Raw genomic sequence first — 11,261 nt, 5'->3', positions numbered from 1 at the left:
AGCAGGGCCGATCAGGGAGTTTGGTGTGCTGCACCTTGTTAACACAGAGCGGCAGGGCAATCAGGGGTCGAGGAGCTTCCCCCCCTATCAGGCACAGAGCAGGGCGGATAGGGAAGGTTGTGGCCCCGCCCCCTGTCACACACAGAGCCGCAGGGCGATCAGGGGAGTTTGGGCGCTGCCCCCTGTCACGCTGATCCCGGTGCCGGGAGGCATATTACCCTTTTACTATATAGAATAGAGGCCTGGTGCATGGGTAGGGGCTGGCTGGTTTGCCCTGAAGGGTGTCCTGGATCAAGGTGGGGGTCCCCACTGGGGTACCTGGCCAGTCTGGGTGAGGGGCTGAGGGCTGTTTTCCGGAAGCGAGTGACTGAAGCTTCCAACCACTCCTTGTTTGTTTTTTGTTTTTTTTTTATTCTGGGCCAGCTTTAGCTCTGAGGCCTCGCTGCTGAAAACATCGATACAATGTTGCGGTCCGGGGCTGAATGAAAGCCGGTTTCTGGAGTTTTGTTTAGCTTCTTATTTGCAACATAGTACATAGTTGCTTAGAGTTGCAACTCAGAGGCGGGCAAGTGAGGCGGGGAACATTGGAGTCCGCAGCAAGCAAGCCTCATGTTCACTTCCAGCTGCCTGGCTGCCGGCCGCCATCTTGGCTGACAGTTAATTTGCATATCCTCACTGATTAGCCAATGAAAAGGGTAGCGGTCGTACACTAATTACCATGTTTCTCTTTTATTAGTGTAGATTGGGCTGAACATTTAATATTGAAAGAGTAAACAAACCTCTTAGTACAGAGCAAGTTATCATAGGACATTTTCCCTTAGCATTTTAATTATTGATATAATAAAAAACCAGTGGTCATGACGCCGTAATGACTAAAGACCAGCACAGGTGGGAGGGGCTGCAAGCATGGCGGGGGCGCGCACTGGTGGGTGGGGTGCACACGGGTGAGCGGGGCTTCGAGCACAGTGAGGCGCTCGCAGGTGGGCGGGGCCGCGTGATTTCACGCACTGGGCTTCTCGTTTAACCAATAAGAACAATGGTTGATTTCAGTTTTTCTAAAAAGAAACTGTAGGAGTTGCAGGATATGTAGCACTTATAAATGGTTTACTGATCACTGGTATTCTTGGTCCTATGACTTAGGAATGAGTATTTGAAATGATTACTATTTAAAAGAGTCATATGGCTGTTTTAAGTCTTGTTATAGAGTATTTTTTATAAAAATATCAGCAATCTTAAATCTCATATCAAATGTGAGGAGTCTTAGTTTAAGAATGATCAATCCAAATATCTAATGACATCATAAAGGGTCCATAAAGTTTGAAGAGAAATCAAGAGAATATCCACTGATTATTTTTTGAATTTGTGCCTCTCATTTAAACTCTGCTGAGTTTCTGATACATAAGTATTTTGTTTACTAGTGTTTTCTCTTTAAAGATGTTTTGATAGGTCTCATTCAGCTAATGAGTACATTTGGAAAATACTTAGTAAGGTACTTAATTAAACATTCAAGCCTGATGGAGTCACCAAGACATTACAAGAAGTTGTAAATGAACTGTACTTTAGTATATCTTCTCTGTAAAATACAAAAGCAAAAATCATAGAACTGAATATCTTCAATTGAATTTTATGTAGCAATTGTGTAGGAGCACTTAATAGTTGAAGACTGTACATTAATAGTGTCAGAATATTTCTTTAAAAAATATTGAACATTCTAATTTTAAGTATAATATGGCTATTGTTTTCATGAATGGAGGAATCTACTCCGAAATTCAGATGTAAGTAATTGAAAAGGATTTATGGATTTCTACTTTATAATTTTCCAAAAATATTGTATAATCTTTAAAGTCTGATCTAGCAATATCAATTTTATCTTATCTCATTAGAATACTATCTATTACCATATATAAGGCTATATTTATTTTTCATGTAGTATGACTCTCCTTTATAAAATAACATTTTGGGGTCATGATTTATGCATGTTTCAGTATAATAATAATAATAATAATTACTATTATTTTTAACTTAGGAGCCAAAAGTAGTTTCCTAGTTGCTTTTTACTTTTCTTCAATTTATTTTCTTAAACTGTCTCTAACTGTAACAGATTTCTCCTGCATATGTCTTAGGTATAGTTTCCTTCAGTTTTATTTCTCTATAATATTTTCTGTGGATAATTCTCTCTGTTTTATACTTCAGTATATTTTGTTCTATTGATTTTATTTTTTCTTATTTTCCTATGTTATGCATTTATTTTTTATTGCAAGATATAGATATAATTACAAATATACTTATTCTAGAGGCCTGGTGCACGAAATTTGTGCACAGGTAGCGTCCCTAGGCCTGGCTGGCAATCAGGGCCGATCAGGTTCCCCGCCTCCTGGCCTCCCCGCCTCCTCCTCCCTCAGCACCCTGCCATGTTCCGCACCGCCCCTTGGTGGTCAGTGCATGTCATAGCAAGCAATAGAACTCCTGGTCTCCTGGTCGAACTCCTGAGGGGACAATTTGCATATTAGCCTTTTATTATATAGGTATGGGAATGGAAATGGATAAAGACAGTTAAACATGTATCTTCTGTGTAACCATGGATTTTAAGTGGAAGAAGGTAGATTCCTGTGCTCATTCTGCCATCTTGATTGATTGGTATTTCTCTATATTAATCGATGAACTGATTATGTAGAATGTTTAAGGTATAATGTTTGTATCTGAGACAGATATTGAGGTTCTTCTTAGTTTTATCCAAATACTAGAAATACTAGAGACCCGTGCACAAATTTCGGGTAGGGTCCCTAGCCCTGGCTGGCGATCAGGGCCTTCCTTCCCCCAGCTGCCAGCTGCCGGCTTGGGCCTTCCTTCATTCTGCACTGCCCCCTGGTGGTCAGTGCACATCATAGCAAGCGGTTGAACTCCCGGTCGGTCAAACGCCCGAGGGGACAGTTTGCATATTAGCCCTTTATTATATAGGATATTTTGGAAGACAAGGCAGTAATACACCAAACTTATATATTTGTGCTTCTACTGCACAAACTTAGATCTACAGGTGAATTGGGATGATGGTAACAGATGAATGAAATGTACCCCCAAAAAGGTCTTTTCTTTGTTGTAGCTTAAAGCGCTGACACATGCTACCAAATTATTAAATGATGATTTGGAAATGAGCCAGCTGACTGGAAAATCTTTACAAGATTATTATTGGCAGATAAGGTAGGTTTGGGGCCCTTCATGTACTCATCAAGCACTTATTAAGTAACTTTTTTAGACAGAGCACTTCACTTGCTATGAAAAATTTAAAACAAGAAAGAGAAAAGATTCCCTGCTCTTTAAGCATTTATAGAAATGGTTCCAACCTTTCCTTAAGACCCATTTTTTGTGTGTAAAAATATATCACAGAAGTGTCACATGAAAGTAGTTGTAGTTTTAATATCCATTGATTCTTAAAGAACACACGTCAATTAAAGCTATATTTACTAATACTTTTCTTTGTACTTGGATTATATTAATCTCAAGTGTTTGTATTTATTTGAGAGTTACTCTAAATATACATATGTGCAAGATATATTATTAATTCAGTCTAAAGGCAATACCCAAAGAGGTTATAGATTTAAGGACCCCTGTAAAAAAATATGGTCTACAAGTTGGAAGAGAAGTTAGGAAAGTATGAAATAATTGGGAAAATGATTTCAAGAGAAAACATAATTATGTGTCAAGGAATCTCCAATAGCAGGAAAGCTTATTGGGAGGTGCTTATTGAATAGAAAGTTCCATTATGCACAAAGACATACAGTTATCTAAATACGAGAAGGATTTGATAAAGAATTTCCTTGACTCCCTGCCCATTGACCTGGCATAGTTCTACAAGCTCTTAACTACTAGAGGCAAGAGTTGATTTTAAATAATTGTTTTCCTAGAATAACCTAGTTAAATGCAAACAATATTACTTGAGAAGGTTGACATATTGCACAGCACCTGGCATACAGTGAGTGTTCAATAAGTATTAGATGAATGAATGAAAATGAATAGAAGACATCAGTATTTACAAAACAAACTAGTGTTATTTATAAGCTAAAACTGGAAGCAAAGAACAAACATTGGCATAATGAACACAAACTATAATATAGAAAAAAGAAAAGTATGCTTTAGATGGGATCCCATGGTGATGGATAGGCAGAAGTCTAATACTGTGTGTGTGTGTGTGTGTGTGTGTGTGTGTGTGTGTGTGTGTGACTGAAGAGATCGTTGCTTTTATTAAAACAAAAAAAAGCAGTGTGATAGATTTACATTCAGAAAAATTTTCAGAGTGGTGTTGAAATGCTTCAAAGGGGAGTTTGTTGCCATTTGAAAAACAATGTTTCTGTTGGGAAAACTGTGGGCATGAAATACAATTAAATAAGAATGGCACATATGAATTCAGCCTTTAATGACTATATACTAGATGGCTAGTACTCACCATCACCTGGTACCCAAGAAAGACATCTGCAAGTCATTTGTGACCTGTCTCCTTGCCTCTCCTCGCATCCCTCACACCCAGCCAGTAACCATTCCCACTGATTCTGCTTTACTTCAGGTGCTTATTTCATAGCCTAACTACTCAAATAGTCTCCTAAAATACCTCTCTTTAAACCATGCTCCATATTAAAATCAGAGTGATTTTTCTATTACCTTTAAGATAAAATTCAGTGGTTTTAGCATGATTTGTAAGGCCCTCCATAATCTGTCTCCTGCTGACTTCTCCAGCCTCATTTTTGGGGTTCTTATCTCGGAACTTTATAGTCCAGTGCCCTAAATGGACTGTGCTCTCTGGTGTCTACATAACTTTGTTTTAATGCCTCTAGTTTCTAAAGGTTCTTTCATCATTTTCTGCCTGACATTTAGTCAACATACACATTTTATTCAATGTCATGTTACTTTCTCAGGGAGGCTCTTACTTTGCCCATTAGATTAGATTAATTCTCTTTCTTTTTATGCTCACATAGCACTTATGTATTTCCCCTTTCATGATACTCATCACATTTGTAATTTGCTTTTTCTTTTTCCCTGCTAGGATATTAGTTACCAGCACCTTAAATATTTCCTGCCACATAGTACTTACTTATTATGAGTTTATTGATTTGAATTGAATGTTACATACTCTATGAAGTCTTTCCCTCCTGTTGCCTATCTCTCTTATTTATGCTCACACTATAGCATGTGTGAACTTTTATCATAACACCTATAACATTTTGTTGCATTGATTAATTTATATGTATATAAGCTTTTCTGACCTTGTCTTTTTATCTTTGTATCTCCCCTTAACCAGCACAGTACCCGGCATGCAGTAAGCACCCAATAAATATTTAGTGGATGAATTAAAGAATGGCAGTAGGCTTCTCTCTCTATCAGTATGGTAGACTAGATTCCCTGAATGTCCCTTCTAATGAAAATAAGTAAAAATGTCTGATAATACTATTTTTATTGCTGAAATGGCAAAAAGGTAAGGAATCTACAAAAGCCAAAAACTAGGTAAAAGGAAAAAATTCTAAAAATTAGGGGTAAAGTCAGCTTTTACATGGGGTGTATTTGTTAAACACTAGTAATTCTGACTGGCATTCAAATGGCTTCATGGAGTGACAAAGGCAAAAGATAAAGCCAAGCTCACCTTAAATAGAAAGTCTAATAGGAGATCCTGTAGAAACAGGTGTTAAACTTCATAAAAGGGAGAATGTAAAGGGGATGACAAAGAAAATAGTGAAAAACTTTAAGCCATAAAGGAATGAATCACTAAATGGAATTTCAGTTTCTATATCAAGATATGGGTAAAATGAAAAAAAACATGAGGTGGCCAAGGGGAGTCCAGAAGAATTAGTGTAATACATTCTTCCAGGCCATCTTAATGACTTAAATAATTCTAATCTGCTAATATTTTTTTAATCTACCATTATTGTTGTAGTAATACAAAACAGCTCTATGACTTAGAAAGGGAAAAGGACTTCTCTCTACTACAAAGTATATTACGTACTTGGAAACAGATAAAAGCTCTTCGACAACAGCAAGGGTTTATAAGCACCCCGATAAAGTTACAGTTTCAGAGGTGAGTGGTGGTTCTATTGGTTCTTATAACATTTCTGAGGAACTGCACATGAATAACTGGCAATTCACAGTAATTGGGAGAAAAGAAGCTTGATAACTATTTGATGTAGCCAACAAAGGACTTGTATCTTGAATATATAAACAATTCTTACAATTTAATTAAAAGGGGCAAAAGATTTGAATAGACACTTCACTAAAGAAGGTATATGGATGGCAAATGAGCACAGGAGAAGATGCTCAACATCACTTCAGGTCAGTAGAGTAATGTGAATTGAAACCACAATGGAATATACTACATGCCTATTAGAATGGCTAAAAATCGGAACAAAGAAAAGAAAGGAAAGGAAGAGACAGTAACACATGCTTTCAAAGATGCTGAGTAATAGTAACTCTCATTGATTGCTGGTGGGAATGAAAAATTGTACACTGACTTTTAAAACAATTTGGCACTTTATTATAAAGTTAAATATAGATCCAGCAATCACACTCCTGGGTAAAACATGTAAATTATAAAAACATGTCTATTGGAGGAGTTAGTTATAATTAAAAACCATACTTGTTACTCACAGAAGCTGTGAACTCACAGTTAAATAACTGGTTTCCTTCCTAACCCATTGTTCCTGGGTCTTTTACCCCCCCCAAAACTGTAAAAGATTAGTGTAATTTCAGGCAATAAAAATGGTGTTTACTTTGTTGATTTTTCCCCCAACTGCAGTGGTTTTTAATGAAAGTGTTTCACGATCACCTTTATTATAATTCCTAACATTTTCAACAGTTTATCTAAAAAAAAAAAAAAGCTTTAAAAAAGCTCCCCAGTGATTTGAATGTGACAAAGTTTGACAGCCATTATATTAAAGAACACTAAGTTAATTAGGAACAATAAGTTCATATTGATTACCCCAAATCAGAGGAAAACAATAATATTTATTGTTAGTTATGCTTCGAGCACCAAACAGCACTTTACATGAATTAGTTCATATAATCCTTATAACAACACAATTTTCAAATGAGAAAAGTAAGGCACAGAACACTGTAGGAACTTGCCCAGATTCCATAGTGCCAGTCAACACAGGTAGTCGCTCTCAGCCCATACAGGTAATATCCACACTGAACTTACTGTACTGTATTTCAGAAGGCAAGAGCATATATTCTAAAAACAGTTCTAATAAAGAATTTAAATAAAAAAAACAGTTTTAATGAGATATAGTTCGCATACCATACATTTCACCCATTTAAAGTGTGCAGTTCTTTTTTCTTTTTTCTTTATTGATTAAGGTGTGCAGGTCAATGGTTTTTAGTATATTCATAGAGTTGTGCAAGCACAATTATAACTGTCCAATACTTTCATTATATTTGCTTTAAATAATTCTATTTATTATTAACTAGGATAAAAATAAATAAATTTGATGAACAAAATCAAGGAGAAATGTCAGAAATGTCTGAGACTGAGAAGAAAACTGAAGGAAAAGCATATAACAGTGGGGGAAATGAGGAGGTATTTATATTGAAAAATGATATTTAACTCAAACAGTTATGATATTTAATAGATAAAATAGGATATCTTTGTATTTGTAACAGTTACCCAACAAAATGACAAATATAGGAAATAAAAGATTAATATTAAGAATAAATGTCCTAAGCAATGAACTTACATTGTAAATTACACATTTATTTTTTTTTGGTTTCTAGAGCCTCTTATGTTTAGCTTCAGAACTTGAAGAAACAGATATTGAAGGAATAAAGCCAATCACTTTGATGCCACAACTTTCTTTTGCTGAAGAATTAACAAACTTATCCAAGTGTTCACTGTAAGCATTTTACAGGTTTATTTTTTTCTTATATATTGTCTATTAATTGTTTAATTTTTAATAATAATGTTAGATTTCTTGAGTGAGTACCGTATGCCGGGCACTTTGCTACTTTATCTTACACATTTGCACATTTAATTGCTACTATAGGTCTATGGTGTTATTCGCTTATAAAAGGTTAAGTAGCCCAGGGTCACATCTCTAATTCATCAGTGAGGTGGTACATAAACCAGTTTGGTTTGATAACTGTTTTTTGTTTTTGCTGTGGTAGTAATTTTTGTTCATGTATAGATAGGTAGGATATAAAGCCACTGTAAAATAAGATTATATAGTAGCCCTAGCTTGTTAAGGGACCCTTTGCTTTCATAAAATGAAAGCCCCTCTGGGCAATTTTATATTTTGACATAAACGTCTTTCCTTCCCACTTGCAACTTCTTCCTTGAGCTATAATGTTTCCCCCTACTCCTGGGACATTTCATGCAAAAACAGGTATCACACATATTGTCATTTCTCCCATCTGTAGGCCTGTGGCTCTCATCTCCCTTAAAGAGGATAAGTCAAATTAGAGCACTGAACTAGGTCCAACTTTTCAACATTTCTGTCTCATGGGACACTTTGGACCACTTCGTCTTTGAGTATTGTGAATGTGCATAATTTAGCACAGTGTTGTAAGACAGTGGGTGCCCAATAAATATTCATATACATTAACTGAATGGATGATGGTTGCATTTTAAAATGAACATAAAAGTAGCAGACACAAAGACTTAAGCACTACTGTCTTTCTGACCAGAGAAGTACAGTGGTGAAGTACTGATTTGTTCTATACCTACTTCTCAAAGGGGTCTGAGTTAATTTATTATGTAAGACACACCTACAGAAGGACCATCTAAATCAGCGATTCTCAACCTGTGGGTCGCGACCCCTTTGGCGGTTGAACGACCCTTTCACAGGGGTCGCCTAAGACCATTCTGCATATTTACATTACGATTCATAACAGTAGCAACATTACAGTTATGAAGTAGCAACGAAAATAATTTTATGGTTGGATGAGGAACTGTATTTAAAGGGCCAGAAGGGAGAACCACTGAAATGAAGACAAGAGAACAGGTTCCATATAATGGAAGATGGAAATAAAGAGGAGAGAGAGAAGGAGGAAGGTATTTGTGCTGGAACGCCTAGACTAAAACTTAGTGGAAGTCAAGGCAAAAGGAAATATGGTGCTTTCTATCTTCTCAAAGCAATTGCTATTGTGCGGCATTGCTTTCATTATCCATTTAAAATATCCAGTTGAATAAGAATTGACTCTCTAGAAAAAAATAATGTACTGATGTCAAGGATAGAGATGAAAGGAGTACAGGAATTAAAGAAGAATTGAAGAGTTTACAGGTGAAGAAAAAACAAGATTATCTCAAGATAAATATAATACTGAATTAATGAATTTCATCATCAGTTCATGAGCTCATTGTTAAAATTACATTCAAAGGGCAACATGAGGGGCAAATTGTACTAAGATATTTCTCTAAGGGTAATTGGGAAGATGGTTAGAAGAGGCTAACGGAGAATAAGTAATCTTTTGTCTCTGAACCCTCTGAGAAGGTTACGGAGAAGATGGGCTTATCTGAGGGCAGGGAGATCCTGGACCCAGAGGATGATTAAGGTGGAGAACAGAGGGGGTTTTTATATTTCAACTAAGGCTTATTTTCCAACCTGTCTTCTTTCTGAAAAAGTGGCTCAAGTCTTAAACATCATTAGGTCAGTTCCCGTGAAGCTAAAACGGTTTTCAGTAAATGTTAGTTTAGTGAACGAATAAATGAATGGATGGAAGACTCTTTTTAGGACTTTCATCTCACTCAAGGGGTCAATTTATTCCCTAACAAGCCCCAGAGAACTAACCTCTCTCAAATCTTTGGGTTCAGAGAAAAAATGACCTGGAGAAAAAGGGTGTACAACCTAAAGCCTAAAGGGATTTCCAAAGGCCTTTAATAGAACACAGCAAGCCTCATGACTTAGAGCCACCTCTTTGAGGTTATTGAAAACATGGTGTGTGTGTGTGTGTGTACCTCTTTTAAGAGTTAGACAATATTTTTGAGTTCTTGATTTAAGTTTCCCAACCCCATTACTAAGTCCCTCAGTTTCCTCTTCTCATAAATCATCTTATAATAGGTAAGTGCTTAAAATTTAGTAAAATAAATACCTGAATGATTTACAGAACCCTGATTTTAGTTCTTTTTCTATTTTTGAGTAAATATTTTTCTTGAAAAAACATTTTACTGGGTAGCAGAAGTTTTATCCACATTTTGGCAAGCGTTTTGGGGCTTAAAGATACCATTTGCCCTCTAAAATAATCATATTTTAACATGCTAAATTAAGGTACATTTTGAAGTGAACATTTTATGTCCATTTTGCTTTTCAATGGTCTTTTAAAGGTTTCTTTAATTTTTAGGCATGAACAAAAGAGGAGAGCCAAAATTCAGAAGCTTAAATATTTTATTAAAATATTATACAATGATAAACAGGTTTCTTGCACTTCAATATCTCCTCTGCAGTTTGATTTTAAAGTCATGTTTCAGCAGATTTTCAATATCCAGTTAATATATTGGCCTGAAACAATTTGCTTGGAGGTATGTCATTGTTATTTACTTTTGTACCTTATTTTACCCATACATAATTTTAAATTTCTTGTTAGCTATTGTTATATGTGATAAGTTATTTCTTTTACATTTAGAGATAACTGATCTATATGGCTAAAGAAGATATTTATAAATAACATATTTGTAATTTATCATTAGTTTTTATACTATAAGTACAAAATTATTTGATTAATTAAATACTTCTCTTCTTTCCTGCTAAAATTTCTACCAACCCTTGGTGTGCAGTATTACTGTTCATTTGCTAGTGAGGTGGAAGAGGGTTGTGTCCAGTGGTCGCCAACTGGTGGTCCGCGAGGTCCGAAAGGTTGGTGACCTCTGGAAGCTATAGTGAGAGGTATAACTATTACAATAGTATTGAAGGATGTCTCCAAATTGCTCCAGCCTTGACTTGATTTCAGTCTCTTGCTGTATTTGTTCTTCACCTATTTTTGGATTTGGGATCTTTTTAAAAATCTGATGAAAGATCATACACACAATAGACCCTTGATCTTTGTCCAAAGACACCATCATGAGAACCCCTGCACTATTAAAGGAAGAAGAAAATAGGACAATGGAGAAAAATTAGAGACCATAAAGGAGTCTAGACAAGAAATTTTGATGGCCGATATAGGGGTTGAACTTGCATCTATACCCAAAGGAAAGGTTTTGAGGGAATAAAGATTTGTGTATGTAAGGTTGGGATTGAGTTTGAGGACTGGAGAGAAGATTATAATTACAAATCTAAATCTGTTATTTTTACAGT

General features: G+C 35.9%; 1 protein-coding gene across 1 annotated transcript in view; it reads left to right on the top strand.

Moving 5' to 3' along the window:
* The window catches only part of CC2D2B (coiled-coil and C2 domain containing 2B), a 61,348-nt gene that overhangs the window by 10,382 nt on the left and 39,705 nt on the right, over window positions 1-11,261 (top strand). The window contains exons 10-14 of the mRNA XM_023754925.1: window positions 3,101-3,198; window positions 5,921-6,061; window positions 7,447-7,555; window positions 7,750-7,868; window positions 10,312-10,489. Of these exons, the coding sequence (XP_023610693.1) occupies window positions 3,101-3,198; window positions 5,921-6,061; window positions 7,447-7,555; window positions 7,750-7,868; window positions 10,312-10,489 (645 nt within the window). The remainder of the gene's footprint in view (window positions 1-3,100; window positions 3,199-5,920; window positions 6,062-7,446; window positions 7,556-7,749; window positions 7,869-10,311; window positions 10,490-11,261) is intronic.

The sequence above is a fragment of the Myotis lucifugus genome, unplaced genomic scaffold (assembly GCF_000147115.1).
Source record: "Myotis lucifugus unplaced genomic scaffold, Myoluc2.0 scaffold_66, whole genome shotgun sequence".
NCBI lineage: Eukaryota > Metazoa > Chordata > Mammalia > Chiroptera > Vespertilionidae > Myotis > Myotis lucifugus.
Note: the sequence above shows the minus strand (reverse complement) of the source record. Positions and strands in the feature narration are given on the sequence as shown.